Here is a 15,142-nt window from a genome sequence, read left to right as displayed (position 1 = left end):
TCATTAGTGCTCACCAATCTCTAATTATGTGGGCCATTCATTTCTCTTGCGTCACAGGAACCTCACAGCAATGCTAGGAGAGCAATGAGTTGTCCAGATTTTCCAGTCGAAGCTAATGCCCTGATTGGTGCAGGGGTTTATTCTGGGTCATCCAGTCGCTGAGCGGCTGAGTCAGAATGCAAATTTTTGTCTGACTCCCAAGCCCAAATACTTTTCCTCTATCTCGAAAACCTGAAGGTGGTGCTTCCCAAACCTGGCTGAGAGTCATTAGTAAGGGTGGTGTAAAAACATACGGATTCCTTGGAGATAAGGTTAACAGCATAGGGTTCAAGGGCGACAGAGGGAGAGAAGAAAGGGAAGGAGAGAGAGCACAATTATAAATGCTGGATACAATGAGAGGCTCCACCATACTATTATGGTCTAAACAGAGAATGCTCTAAAACACGGCACGGTTTTGAGCAACCAGTGAAGTATCATGCAGGAGAACCTCTCTGGTCGTGAGGCTAGAAATGTGGCTAGAGGAATGGCCTGGGGTTACATCACAAGCCAAGAGTGCAGGGAGTATAATCCTAGCATACTGCCTGGCCTGTGATATATATGTGTGTGTGTGTGTGTGTGTGTATTAATTAAAATATATAAAATATATATTTAATGTAAATATATTAAATATAAATATATTTATATATTACATATATGTAAAATCTTAATATGGTAAATGAAGTTAACAGGCTTTCAATTGTAGGAATTACCCCATAGAACAAAACATGGAAGGTTCGTTCGCATGAAGGTGCAGGACCAAGTAAACCCAAGGACAAGGACAGTAAAACCAAAGAGGAAAAGAAGGGGAGGTTTAAGGATGCCAACGGGCTCAACATTGAAGGTGCCAGGGAGGGACAGTTGGGACACGGATGGAATAAGGAAGAGACACTGTTAAGAATTGCCAAATTCGCCGAAAGAAGAAATAAGAAGCATTCTCTCATCCTGCCTTTGGAGATACGGGGGGAGAGGCTGGGTGGCATTGAGGGAGCAGAACCGTCCTCTTGTCTCAGCAGGAAATCAACAGGTCTGGGGTGAAGGTGATAAATCATGGAAACAGGTGAACTCACCAATCCAGAGTCATGGGGGTGACCGGGTGGAGGTAAAAACTCTGACAAGTGGCTGCTTACGGAGGGGATGATGGCAGGTGGGGGACACGGGGCAGTAATTCCTTAGGTACAGGTATTGTTTATTTGAAAGTCTAATTACTGAACCCTGCCTTAGACCTATGCATTCTGAAAAGATTGGAAACAGGAATCTCTGATTTTCATGTGCTGGTAACTGTCTTGGAACCACTGCCTGAGGGTCTTGCATGGCCTGCCTGGGAGGAGATGTTCCTGTTTTCCCAGCTCGCGTGGGGACCGTGGGGGAGGCCCTGAGCTCTGGACACAGCTGCCTCTGTGCTGAGGTTTGGGAGGTGGAGAGCCCTGCAGGCACATGTTACAACTTCCCTTCGAGGAAGTCGTTTAGCCTTCTCTCTTCCTTTAGGTTAGCTTCCAGCTCAAGAGGAAGTTGATTCAGACCGATGACTGGGTTTACAGCGAATTTCTTCACTTCCTTTCTTGATTCCTCTCTTACTGATCTTTAAGGTCACTCTGTGTGAAATGGTGCCCTGCTCACCTCCTGACTTTTCAGTGACCCTTGCTTTGGTGTGAGGTCCCGTGGCCTTCCTGATCTTTGCGGAGGGGGTGTCCTCTGGGCCGCCCTGGTTTACCTCAGCCTGGCCCGTCCCATCTGGGGATAGACAAGGACTTCCAGAAAGATCTCTGCGGTGTAGGAGAAAGGGCTGGAGCCTGGGGCCGCCATTCTGAAACCAGCACTGACAGGGGCTGGCCGTGGGAGCCTGGGATGCACATCTTCTCTCTCTGGCTCACTTCATCGGGGTGTGGGCTGGGGTCCCCTTCAGCTCAGTCTGACTGTTGTGCGTTGTCTTTTAGCTACTCTTCTCTGTGAGCTGCTTCAGGGCAGGGACCCAGATGGCCTGGCCTTTGGATCCCTCAGATTTTCCACCCATAGCTTTCTCCTGGACTGGCCTTTAGTGGGCGCACTGAATGGACTGTTAACTATAAGGACTTACGAACACCACCTCACTGTTTTCCGTTCACACACATTAGCGCCCTCAATCTGCAGGGCAGATTCGCAAAGCAGACATTATTATTGTAACAGGATGTTAAGGTGGGATGTTTTCTAGCTCAGTTTTCAAAGGCTGAGGGCAAATAGTAGGTAGTATCCCGTGCTAGACCGTCGTGCAAGGCTGACCAAGTGGGCGGCCCCATCTGGTTCCACCCACATGAGACCATCACCCCCTCCAACCATGTTAAAGAAAGTGAACGACGTATTTTCCGGGCTAATGATGGAGGGTTTGGGGTTTTGTTAGTAGCCTGGAGTGGACTTTTTATTATCAGGAAAACAGTGAGCTATGCCTGAGGTTTGGTCCAGGGGCAGGATAAAATACCCCTCCGGTGAGGGATAACAATATATCGGTTTTCTATGGATGCTGGAACAAATTGTCACAAATGTATGACAAAATTATTATCTCACGGTTCTGTAGATCAGAAATCCGACACAAAGCTCAGTGGGCTAAAATCAAGCTGTCTGCAGGCTGCATTCCTTTATAGAAGATGTAGGGGAGAATCCATTCCTTTGCTTTTTTCCAGCTTCTAGGGGCCACTCAATCCCTTCCTCCAACTCCAGAAATGTTGGGCTGAGGCCATCTCACAGTGCTGTCTCTCACCTCCCATCTCTTGCCTCCCTCCCCTACTTTCGAGGACCCCCGTGGTAATTGTTAGTACATTGTTGTCACGTTGGGCTCACCTGGGTAATCACTTTCCCCATCTTAAGGTCAGCTGATCGGCAATCTTAACTCTAACTCTGACACCTAATGTCTTCTTGTTGTGTAGCCTTAGTCCTCCACAGGGTCTACGAATTGGGGAGGGACGTTATTCTGCCTCCCACAAATGGGGAGTAATAGGCAGAAATAAAAGTGCTTCCAGCATGCACCTTGCTAAGCATTGCTCATCCAGTAAACTTCATGGAATCCATTCTACAGGTAAGGAAAATAAAGATCAGAGAAGTTAAGAGTAGGGTCCATTCTTTTTTTTTAATTTTTATTCCAAGCCCTTGGGTCGAGGGCTGACTTTAAGAGTAGGGTTCATTCTTTTTTTTTTTTTTTTAACTTTTTTTGAATGTTTATTTATTTTTGAGAGAGACAGAGACAGAATGCGAGTGGGTTAGGGGCGGAGAGAGAGGGAGACACAGAAGCAGAAGCAGGCTCCAGGCTCCGAGCTGTCAGCACAGAGCCTGACGCGGGGCTCGAACTCACGAGCTGTGAGATTATGACCCTAGCCGCAGTCCGACGCTCAACTGACTGAGCCACCCAGGCGCCCCAGAGTAGAGTCCATTCTTGACCATGCCTTGGAATTCCCTGATGCCTTGCCCCCACCCACTTCCTCTTCCAGGGTTCTGATCTAACTGATCTGGGATGTGGTATTGGGATTGGGATTTCGTAAAAGGGGTCAGATGATTCTAGCCAATGGCCAAGGCTGGGAACCACTGGGCTAAAGGAGTTATTCCAAGTCATTCTGCTACTGTGAACACCTGGCAGAGCATGGGACCATGTCCAGGTCTATCTTATTTCGAAGCCCCCACTCAGGTGTTGGTGGCTGAGGAAACTCCCAGGCTTCTACCCAGTAAGTATCTCGCCATTCACCTCTGCCAACTGCACTCCAGCTTTGTTGGCACAGTGGTATCTCCTACTCTAGGGAATAAGTCGTGTTTGTCTCATCAGGTCATGGTAAGCCCATTCCCTATTGTCGGTGATTGGTCTACAAGTGGGGACACAACTCCATGATGGCCAAGGGGACGTAAAGGGAATTTTGCTGGGAATTTCTGGGGAAGAAACTTTTCCAAGAAAGGAAAAAGACACCTGAAGGGAAGGCCCTTTATACCATGCCTTGCTTTCTTCCAGCACGGATGCCGTCAAGAGCAAATGTGATGTCTGGAACTGTGGCAGCCGTACTGTGGCAGTGAAGTGAGACATCATCCATGTGCTGAAGACAGCAGAGAGGAGAGCTGGAAAGAGTCTGGGACCTTGACCAATGCTAGGACTACCCCCCTCCCGCAGTATCCTTTGGTTAAGGCACTTTCGTTGGGTGTTCGGTTCTGGCACTGAACTATCCTAACTGATCGATCCTCTAAGCAGCTTAGAGGTTACCTGAGGTCCTCAGTGCTTTCAGGAGGGTTTTGCCTAATACACAATGTCACTGTAAACGTATCTGAAGTCTAGAGAGTGCAAGGAAATAGAGAAACCGGAAGACGTGACTTGAACTCTGATTGTCCACCTTCTCCCCTGTATGAAATTAGGCACACCACAACCCTTCCCGAGACTCCCCTTCTACATCTGCAAAACGGGGTGATGGTCCCAACATATGAATCAATAGTGAGTCTGGTCTATGCCCCAATGAGATGGATGAACGTAAACGCAGGACGTACCACATAAATGACAGAGACTGCTAACCAGCTCCATTTGCTTTTACTTTGGGTTAATTCTCTCTCTCTCTTGCTTTGTCTCCCTGTCTCTGTCTCTCTGGAGTGTGTGTGTGTGTGTGTGTGTGTGTGATTGAGAGAGAAGACAGATTTAAACAGATTTGCCTTCATAAGTGTGTCCTTTAGGGGGGTAAGTGATAAAATCTGTTGCTTATCTGGGAACCCAAAGCAACCATAATTGGGGTAATAATTCATCTCCTTTCCTCTACCCCTGCTCACATTCAGTCAAGTCCTATCAATTCTGCTTCCTAAAAGGGTTCTCAGATCTCTGTCTTCCCCCATTTCTACCCTCACGGCCTTAATTCAGACCTCGTTGTCTCTTGCTTAGGATATTACACCGGCCCAGCTGGTCTCCCGTCTCCATTCTGGAACCTTCACAAGAGAATTCTAACGTGGGGGTGGGACTGTATACCTCTGGAGCCCACCCTCGATGCAATCTCCTTTCTTGTGTTACTCTCAACACCTGTTTACCTGTCCTTTTCTCCATCCCGAGGGCAGGATCCCTGCCTCCCTGGCAAATCAGCACGGGGCCTGGGGGAGAGAGAATGTTCCACAAATATTGGCTGGAAGGAAGCGGTAGTCTGGGATTCAAGCCTCAGGAAGATCATGTGGTTTGTCGTCCCCCAAGGATTGTCTTAAAGAAACAAATCCGAGTCACCCATGCGTCACTGCATGTAGACATTTTATTGAAAGTTAGTGGCTATTTTAGAGAATAAGATGCCCTTGGTGACAGCCTGAGGTGGGGTTGGCAGACTGGGCAGGGGCGTCTTAGCAGCTACAGCTACTTGCTGTAGCTCTTGGAGCCTGGCTCTCCTGTCGGCGGGTCCTCCGCGTCACTCTCTGCTGATGGACCCTGCTTGGCTTCGTCTGAAACAGGAGAGGCAAGGTTGGTCCAGTCCAATCAGGTCTTCCCCCCATGTCTTCCCCCTTGGCCCTAAGAGAGCCCAGCCTCTGACGGGCCTTCCCAATGATTGCTCAACAGCAGAGCATTTCCAGGGGACGGGCATCAGATTCACCACCACTGGTCACGCTAAGGGTACAATGGGACTTAGGTTCAATAGAGAGCCACTTGGCCTTGGAGGCTAATACAGTGTTAGCCGTCTAAAGCATGTTGGGCAAGGTCCCTTCCCTGCTGAATGTTCCACTCCCATCTCTTGCCACACGAAGAAATCCTGCCATTCTAAAAACCTTCAGCCCCACCATCACCTCCCCAGGAAGCCTTCCCAGACCCTCCCTCCACTAGGCTCCCACTGGCTTGGGTGCAGACGTCCATCGTGGTGCTGGGAAAGCCAAGGGGCCATTTGCTGGGTTACATCACTCACTCCCCCACTCTCCCGGAAGCTTCTTAAAGGCATTGCACTTATTTCTGTATTCCCAGAGCCCTCGTTATGATTCATTTTCTCTCCTTAATGCCTGCTCAACAGGAAGTTCTCTTTAGCAGGAAGAAGTGGTAATACCCACTTCTCCCCTGGCTAGAAATCCCACACCCAGGCCCCTGGTGTCCTCGCCCTGTCTCTCTCTCTCTCTCTAACTTTCCCCTCTCGCCCCCATCAGAACAGAAGAACCCCCAGTACTGTGAGCTCTTCATGAAAAAATGCTGAGCCGATGGCACCCTATGATTCACTGGCCCCAGTGAGCTCCACCCACATCTGCCACCCAGCGAGCTCAGTAAATGCAGGGGGTTAACAACCCGTCCACCCTCTGCCCAGCCCCCATCTGCCCTCTGCCCAGCCCCCTGCCCGCTCCAGCCTCCCCACCTGCCGTGGCCTTCAGAGACTGGATGTACTTGGACCAGAAGGAGCAGTCAGCGCTTTTCAGGCCCTGTCGATTGGGAAGCAGGTCACTGAACTCCTTGTAGGTCTCCCCGCCGGCACGTGGGACAAAGTCAGGCCAGGGGGTTGCAAATTCAGGGGCTTTCCTTGAGAACTCATGTGGGTAGTTGGGATTTCTGGGAAAATGACAAGAAAGGAACATCCACGAGGGAAACGTGTCATTCCTTTTGTCACTTGGGATCACTTTCCAGTTGCACTCAGTGTCTAAGGACCAGATCACACATCTTTAGGTGTCAAGGCAGAGTTTGAATCTGCCCGATCTGATGCTTAGCGCTGTGCTCTCCCGCCGCATTCCAAATGATTAAAGGCAGAAAGGCCCCTGACTCACCTCACCCATCTCAGGCCATTTCTGGAAAAGGAAAGACGCGAGTTCATGACCCAGCAACATTACTCAGGACCTCACGTTACCCTCCTGTCTTTCTGAATGCTCACTTGGCCACCGTGTCCCCTTGTATCCTGGCGTCCTTGTATCTGGACACTACAACCAATCTCTAGGGGCCCTTTGTCCAAGGCCTGGGTGGGGGAAGGCGAGCCAGGCAAAGTTGTCGGCCACTCGTGAGCCACCTTCCCTATGAAGGGGATGTCATATCCTCTTACACTCAGGCACCTTCCCACACCCGCCACCAGGTCTGACCTCCTGACATTCACCAAACAAGGTATTTCTCATCCCTTCAACCTGAAGGTGACTTCTTTGGGCTGGCATCCTGTGTCTGAACATCCTGCGATTCTTCCAGGCCCCACTCCACTGTCACGTCTCCAGCCATACATTTTCTAAATCTGAATTAAAATAATTGTCTTTCTGCTCAACTCCTACAACAAACTATACAAAGTTCAACTTTGCCCTTTTAATTCGGTTGGGCTTTAGGTTTCAGACTGTGTGTGGTTTACGGATGAAACCTGACTTTTTCCGCTTTTCCCTTCCCAGGGGCCTGAGTACTATGCTAGGTGGCCAGAGCATGTCTGGCCAGGACATAAAGGTGTGTGTGTGTGGTGGGCGGGGGGGGAACCAATTTTGGAAGTGGGGACAGTGAGCATGGTACTTGGGCTAGAACAGAGGGGTGAGGGGATGCGAGGGTCAATAAGGGTCTTGAATATTTTAACTGAATTTGAGAATCTAAGACAGTGCTTCTCAACTTGGGGTGACTATGTATTCCAGGAGACATTTGGCACTGAGATATTTTGTTCTCATGCCTGGGGGGAGGGGTTACCGTCCTCTTGCGGTGGGAGACCAGAAAAGGTGCTGACTAGCCAGCAATGCACAGGATGCCCTCACCACGAAGACTTATCCTGCCCCAGCGTCCATAGCACTGAGCTCCGGGAACCCTGATCTCGAGGCGTCACACGCGGCTGAATAAGGGAGCGTGTGACTGGAGCATCCCTTCACCGAGGTTAATCTACACAGAGGTAGCTTTGGCTAGAAGAGGGGGACTGAGACAGGGAGCCCAGTGGCAGGTGACCACAAAGGCTGGGGGGTGGGGTAGAGGGAGTCCGCCAATGCAAAGGGTTCAAAGGGAGGGAGGGAGGCGTGATGGCAGAAGCAGGCACATGCCGTCCACTCACCCGGATCGGATGAAGTTGGACAAGAATTGCATGATTTTCAGTGACAGGCTTTTCTCCTCCAGAGTAAACTGCCCCTCATAGGTAGGGTGGAAGGGAAGGCCGAAGGCATACTGAACATCTGCCAGCAACTCCAGGCTGAGAAAACACACGGAAATAAGAAGCAACAGTTAAAGGAATTGTAAACTTCTGGAAAAGCCAAACAACCCGAAAACCAACATTCCTCCCCAAATGAAGACTTTTTTCTGTTTACGTGTAGGATTCCGTGCTTGGTTTGTTTAGTTAAGATTTGGTTTGGCCTTTAGTCCAATGGCGGCCCACATCTGTTGGCTGAAGTGGACCCAAAGCTGAGCAATCACCTCTCTGGAAACTTCCAACCATGACATTTGCAATGTCAATGGAACATTCGTTTGTTCAAAATAGCCTGTAGGGGCACCTGGGTGGCTCAGTCGGTTAAGCAGCCGACTTCGGCTCAGGTCATGATCTCATGGTTTGTGGGTTCGAGCCCCACATCGGGCTCTGTGCTGACAGTTCGGAGCCTGGAGCCTGCTTCGGATTCTGTGTCTCCCTCTCTCCCTGCCCCTCCCCCACTCATGCTCTGTCGCTCTCTCTCTCAAAAATAAATACTAAAAAATAGTCTGTAATTTGAGTCCCTTCTTTGTGTTAGCCCTTGTTCATACGACTTATACTTGCACACCTTTTCAAGGATGACGTTCATCCATATAGCCTAGACCAGTGCCTGACACACCATTGCTGGCTGGTCAATAAATATATACTATGACTGAATCGAACATCTAATAAGCAGCATGCAGGAGAGAATAAGGATTTAGAGGCCAGATGAGACGTTTGAGTGGACTGGGCTGGGGCTGGCCTTGGGGAGACCAGCTCAGGGGTACTCGGGGCCATGGGGGTGAACCCTGGGAGAGTGTCACAGTGAAAAAGCTAGAAGGGACTTCACAGCTGTGTAGTAAAGCACTTGACTTTCCCCAAAGAGAAGTCTGGCCTTTGTGCCCTGTGATCATACCTCTGTTTAGTGCAGAGGCTAATTGCACTGGATTTTCCATAAACATGGTCGCACTTGACAGTCTTAGGGTGGGGACAGGTCATGCCAAAAGACCATGTGACTTAGGGTGGGGGATATAGGCCACATGGTATCAGTGGAGCCTGAGATCAACCATAGGCAGTCAATCAATCAATCAATCTATCAATCATGCCTATGTAACTGGGCTCTAATAAAACCTCTGAACACCAAGTTTGGGTGAGCCTCTCTGGTTCGTGCTACCTTGTGGGCATTGTCACACATCAGGAGAGTGACCCTTCCTGACTCCACAAAGACAGGACTGTGGGGCTCTGCATTGGAACGCTCCTGGGCTCTTCCTTTGTCTGGTCTGAATTCACTTCTTTCCCTGTATGATGTAACAATGAGTCTAGCAGTTTTCAGTGAGGTCTGTGAGTCTTTCTAGAGAATAATCAAGCCTGAGGGTGGTTTGGGAGGCCCTTGAATTTGCACTTGGTGTCAGAAGTAAGCGTGGTCTTGTGTGGAGACTGCACTCTTTAACCTTGTAGTCGGCCACAGATTATCACAAGAGCCAATTCTAATTCTACAGATGAAGGAAACGAAGTCCAGAGACGTTTCCTGACTTACCCAGAGACACGCAGTGAATTGAAGAGCGGAGTCAGCTCAAGAGCACTGCCAGGGGCATGAGCTAATGGGGGGCATGCAGCCCAGTGGCACCACCCCCAGGTCTAAGTCCTCCCCACTCCAAGCCGGTGACCCCTGGCAAGTTACATGGCCTCCCTGATTCCATGCTTTGGAGCAGGTGCATAAATACCGGCTTTGTGGGGTCATTGTAAAGATTGGAATAAGGTGGCACATGTAGCAAGGACTTGAAAGGTATCCACCCTTCTGCTTCGTATGTAATCACCATTGTCAAGCTAATAGCAGAGTTTCTGGCCATGGGCACAGAGTGTCACCAGTGGTTCTCATCTGTGCTGGTATGAAAGGAAGACGCCCACTGGACGCATGTGCTGGGAAAGGGCTTGGGCTAGCTGGCTCCCAGATACAGGTGGTTTGGGTGGAGGTTAAATCACTCTGAGGGCAGGCACGATGTTTCATGGACAGCATGGCTCTGGCCATGAATCAGAGGGATTCGTGGTGGTTATTCCTGAGACTGGGAAGCAGGACCCTCAAGTTCAAGGGTATAAAAGGGAACATTTCAGGCCAACAAAGTACTTTCCCTGTAGTCCCTCCCTTGCACAGGCCAAGAACTAGGGTGACCAACAGGGACAGGGCTGGGCCCGACGCCCAGGTACCTAGCCTCGCCTGGGGACCTCGAGGGGTCTCAAGGGCTGGAATCCTTCCTGGGACCATAAGCACGATCACCAAGTGCACACATGGCTGTCAGCAGGGCATGGAGGGAACGACATGGGGCTGAGTCACTCCGCTGAGTCAGCTCTGTCACTTACTGCCCGAGTAACCCCGGATGAGTCACTCAACTTGGGTTTTAGTTTGCTTATCATGAAACACCAGACCGAACCAGCCACGTGCGAGCCAGTTCCAAGTGCTTTGACGAGAGCCGGGTAGTGTTATGATCTTGGTTGTTGTGTGTCAGCACTGGGCTCCACACTGGAAGGGGCCACGGAAGAGACGGGAGACCCCGCGAGACCAACAGGGCTAACGGCACGCGGTTAGGAGGGGAACTTCAACCACAGAGTGTAGTGTCTCTCTGCGAACAGTGTTAGGCACCCCACACCCACTTAGGGACGGTTTTCATCTTATTCCCAAGCAGGGGGACAGGAAGGGGGTAGCGGCATGAATATTTATACATCCTGGCACCCAAAGGGCTAAGTCCCTCGTCCAATGCCCAGAAGTATTTGTGTACTGCACTTGGTCAAATGCACACAAAAGCCCAGAGTCTGCGGTGGCCGAGGTCACCTGTTTACAGCCAGCTCGACTCAGTGCCTGTTTCCAGTTGCCATTTCCTGAGCACGAAGTTGTGCCAGGTACCAGAGTGGGCTTCTGACCATCCAACACTCGGGACCCGCCAAGGACATAAATGTTATCATCCGTACATTTCCCAGGAGATGACCCAGGATGCCGCCACATGCCTCAGACATGGGAGCACCAGGATCCGGAGCTGAATCCCCCAGACCCCAAATCCAGTTCTCCATCTACTTGTGTGCAGGGGCTGAGGGTCACTGAAAAGTACTAATGGCTTAGCTTCTCAGTGATGTTGTAAGACTCAGAGGGAAAAAGGAACACGAAGGAAAAAAAAAAAAAAAGCCAGGAAGATAGAATTGACGGCAATAAAAATCACCTCTCCCGTAGCCACTCTTGGTAGCTGACGGGTTCCCTTCACCCCCAGTTATCTCGAGGGCCCTGAGAGTAGATGTTCTTGGAGTAATTTGCAGAGTGTTTACATTGGAAGAAACTTAGGTTCTGAGAGGCCATTTTCTTGCCAGGGCCCCACACTGGGAAGTGGCGATGCCAGACCTACGCCGGGTTTGTGATCCCAAAGCCGGCTGAGCACTGGCCTCGTTACACCCCCAGGGGCTACCCACTCCTGTGTGGGCTGCAGAGGCACCAGGGTAGCTTGGCATTAGTAGGCGACGCCCTCTCCCTTCTGCTGCCACACCAGGGCCTGCCCCTTCCCCTACAGTGTGGGAGGGACGCGGCCTGTTTCTGAGAGGTCCTTCAGGGAAGTGACCGGATGAACTTTCCGTGGCTTCCCTGAGAAATGACCACAAACTCAGTGGCTTAAAACAACACAAACATACTCTCTCATCGTTTCCAGAGTTCAAAGTTCCGGCACGGGTCTCACTGGGGTAAAATCAAGGCGTCAGCTGGCTTTGTTCCCCCTGGAGGCTCCGAGGGAGAAATCTGCCTCCTGCTCACTGGCTGTGACAGAACTGGGCCCCTTGAGGTGGAGGACACAGTTCCCATTTTCTGCCTCGCTGTCAACTGAAGGCCACTTGGAGCTCTGGAGGCCACTGCTGATGGCCTCCTTCCTCTACCATCAGAGCCAGCCTGCTCTGACATGGTCCTCTCCCTCCCGCTCACGCTCTGTAGGACTCATGTCCTTACATGGGGCCCACCGGGATAACCCCGAATAATCCCCCATCTCAGGAATCTTAACCACATCTGCCAAGTCCCTTTGCCATGGAAGGTAACAGAGTCACAGGTTGTGGGGACTAGGGCGTGGTCATGTAGAGGGGCCATGTTGAGGGTTCTGCCTACCACAGCAGCCTTGTCTGCTATTCATTTCTTCCAAGCAAAGCTTCGTTCCCAATAGCGTCGAGAGCAGAGTTCAAATCCCAGCTCAATTAGCTAGGATCTGTGAAGTCTTGGACAGAATGCATAAACTTTCTGGGCCTCAGTGTCCTCCTCTGTAAAATGGTGACACGGTCATGCTTCCAAACATCAAGTGAGGTGTGGCAATAAAATATTTCAAATCTCTCGGGGCGCCTGGGTGGCTCAGTCGGCTAAACGTCTGACTCTTGGTTTCGGCTCAGGTCTTGAACCTCACAGTTCATGAGTCGGGCTCTGTGTTGATGGTGCGGAGCCTGCTTAAGATTATCTCTCTCCCTCTCTCTCTGTCCCTCCCCTGCTCATGCTCTCTCTTTCAAAATTAATTAATTAGTTAATTAAAAAGATTTCAAATCTCTTGCTCAGTCTCTGGCTCATCTACTCATTCCCTTTTCCTCTCTAGCTTTGAGAAACACCTGAACACTTACGCATGGGGCCTTTAACCTAAGAGTTCCATTGTAGGGTCCCGGGGGGCCGTGAGCTCCCCGAAATTATACGTGAAACGGTGTGACGCTGTATATCGACGCTTCCTTGGGAGGGGCTCCATCGCCTTCCTTGGGAGGGACTCCACCGCCTTCCTTGGGAGGGGCTCCATCGCCTTCCTTGGGAGGGGCTCCATCGCCTTCCTTGGGAGGGGCTCCATCGCCTTCCTCACCTTCTCAAGATTGGTGCCAGTGGTGTGCTGGCTAAGGTTTAACGATTGCCTTTTGCCGATTTCCATACTGTCAGCAATGCTGCCATAGAGAACCTCAGACCACCAAGGTGACGTCCTGGAGCTCGGGGTTGGGGAAAGACAGCTGTTGGGAACAGGTGTGGGTCACCTCCAGCCTGCCACTGTCAGCAACCCCAGCAGGTCACGGAGCACTGCTTTTGGGAAAAGGCCTGGTCTTCCAGCCCATCTGCTCTGTTTAGTTTGAGAGGCTGTTGTGGCTGAGGACTTCTGCTTTGTTTTTTCCTTAGCGGAGCCGATCGTTATCAGGATGCTGGAGTTATTTTGAGCAGTTTAAGGCAGACATCTGGAGGCAGGTCAGACAGTGGGAGCCGTGGAAGAGGGCACTGAGGATCAGAGGACTCTGGGCCCCGGCTGAGAGCCCCAGGACTCTCTGGAGGGAGAAGACAGGATTTGGATTCCGCATCAGCAGAGGGAGACGCGGAAGAACACTCCAGGGACTGACAAGGTAAAAGGAGGAGCTGGTTAGCTGAGCGGCCATGGTGCCATGGGCTGACCGTTCGCGCTGACCGTTCGCACATACTTATTGGGCTTCTCTGTTCTGTGTGTGATCACTGAGAAATCATACACCCAAACCTGGGGTTTGGTTGTGCAGGCAAGTGGTCCTGCCCGGCGTTCCTTTATTTTTATTATTTATTTATTTATTTATTTATTTATTAATGCTTATTTATTTTTGAGACAGAGACGGAGCGTGAGCAGGGGAGGGGCAGAGAGAGAGAGAGGGAGGGAGACAGAATCCGAAGCAGGCTCCAGGCTCCGAGCTGCCAGCACAGAGCCCGACGCGGGGCTCGAACTCATGGACCACAAGATCATGACCTGAGCCGAAGTCGGCCGCTTAACCGACTGAGCCACCCAGGCGCCCCAAACTTTTAGCTGTCATTTGCTGTCTTTGGTTATAACCCTCTGGACAGACTTCCCCTCACCTGAGAGTTACTCGTCCCAGCCTCAAGCCAGGTCTGGATCTTTTCACTGTCACATGTGGGCATGGGGACTAGGAGAGATCCCGGCCCCGAGCCCGGTGAGCTGGGCTCAAACCCCGCTTCCCCTGCTGACCCTCTGAGCCTCGGTCTTCCTATCTGTAAAATGGGTCTGGTCATCTCTGTTCAGCCTTCCTCTGGATGCTCAGAGACTGTAGAGGATGGAGATCCCTCCAAAAGTTCCAAATTGCCATCCAAGGAAAAGGTACCGTCGCTGACGTCCGTGGTGCTATGTTCAGCCAGAGTGTGGGAGGAATTGACGGGCCACATGTCCCGGGGATGACTACGAGCGTTATGTTTCAGTCACAGGGTGTGAAAACAGTTCAGTGGGGATGATGGCAAAACACAGGACGTCAGCACAAGACTGTCCTCGAGTCACATTTGCCGAATGCCTGCTGCGGGGGGTGCCCTGAACAGGGGCTGGGATCAGCCATGTGGCACAGAGCTCACAGCTAAAGAGGAAACGCATAAAAGCCACCATTTTTCAGAGGTGTTGTGGGTATGACAGATAGATATCAAATGAGGAAAGTGTTTACAAAGCCTCACAAGAAGGGAGAGAGAAGCAAACCCACTGTCTCAGGAGAGGAGTTTGTGGAAAGTCAGGGAGTAGGGGTTTAGCGAGTGGGCTCGGCCGGGAAGGGCCTTTGGAGCAGAGACTCAGAGCGTGGGAAGTCATGGGGTGGCTTCTGTGGGAACAGACAGGGACGGGGGTCGGGCACAGAGGGAGTGGGGGCAGACTGGGGTCTGCAGCAGGCAGCAGAGTCCCCAGAGCTTTGGGTCTCGTCGATTGTACCGAGAAGCGCCTCATGCTGAAGAGCGAAATGGGGATTTTTCCTGATCCGGGAAAACCTAAAGCCTGGGAACCACTAAACTCACTCACTAAGGTCCTGCAGGCTCCAGTTCTGTGAAAGGGGTGAGAACCGAGGCCAGAGGAATCGAGGGCCACACCTTCAAGGGGTTGGGGGACATCAGCGGCTTCTAAGCAAGCAAGCTGCAAGCTGTGTTTCTTCCAGAAGCATTCCTGAAATGGTATGGGAGGGGGGAGACCAGAACTGAGAAACCACGGGGTTGCTGCATTCGTCCAGGAAGGGCAGAGGGTTGGTGCTGTTTACCCCATGCTGCCCAGGCTTCCCATTCAGCCATCCTGACATCTTCAGTC

At 51.2% G+C, this 15,142-nt stretch overlaps 2 protein-coding genes across 2 annotated transcripts in view; one reads left to right on the top strand and one right to left on the bottom strand.

Annotated features, from left to right (window-relative positions):
- Window positions 1–5,224: 5,224 nt before the first annotated feature.
- TG (thyroglobulin) overlaps window positions 5,225–15,142 on the bottom strand; it is a 254,995-nt gene continuing 245,077 nt past the window's right edge. Inside the window, exons 46-48 of the mRNA XM_078441635.2 lie at window positions 7,974–8,108; window positions 6,339–6,529; window positions 5,225–5,448 (exon numbers count right to left, since the gene is read on the bottom strand). Coding sequence (XP_078297761.2) covers window positions 5,363–5,448; window positions 6,339–6,529; window positions 7,974–8,108 — 412 coding nt within the window. The 3' untranslated portion in view covers window positions 5,225–5,362. The remainder of the gene's footprint in view (window positions 5,449–6,338; window positions 6,530–7,973; window positions 8,109–15,142) is intronic.
- SLA (Src like adaptor) overlaps window positions 13,435–15,142 on the top strand; it is an 88,786-nt gene continuing 87,078 nt past the window's right edge. Inside the window, exon 1 of the mRNA XM_078441639.2 lies at window positions 13,435–13,454. The gene's annotated coding sequence lies outside the window, so the exon portion shown is untranslated. The remainder of the gene's footprint in view (window positions 13,455–15,142) is intronic.

This window comes from Panthera onca, chromosome F2 (genome assembly GCF_046562875.1).
Source record: "Panthera onca isolate mPanOnc1 chromosome F2, mPanOnc1 haplotype 2, whole genome shotgun sequence".
Taxonomy (NCBI): Eukaryota; Metazoa; Chordata; class Mammalia; order Carnivora; family Felidae; genus Panthera; species Panthera onca.
This window is presented reverse-complemented; position numbering and strand designations above follow the sequence as displayed.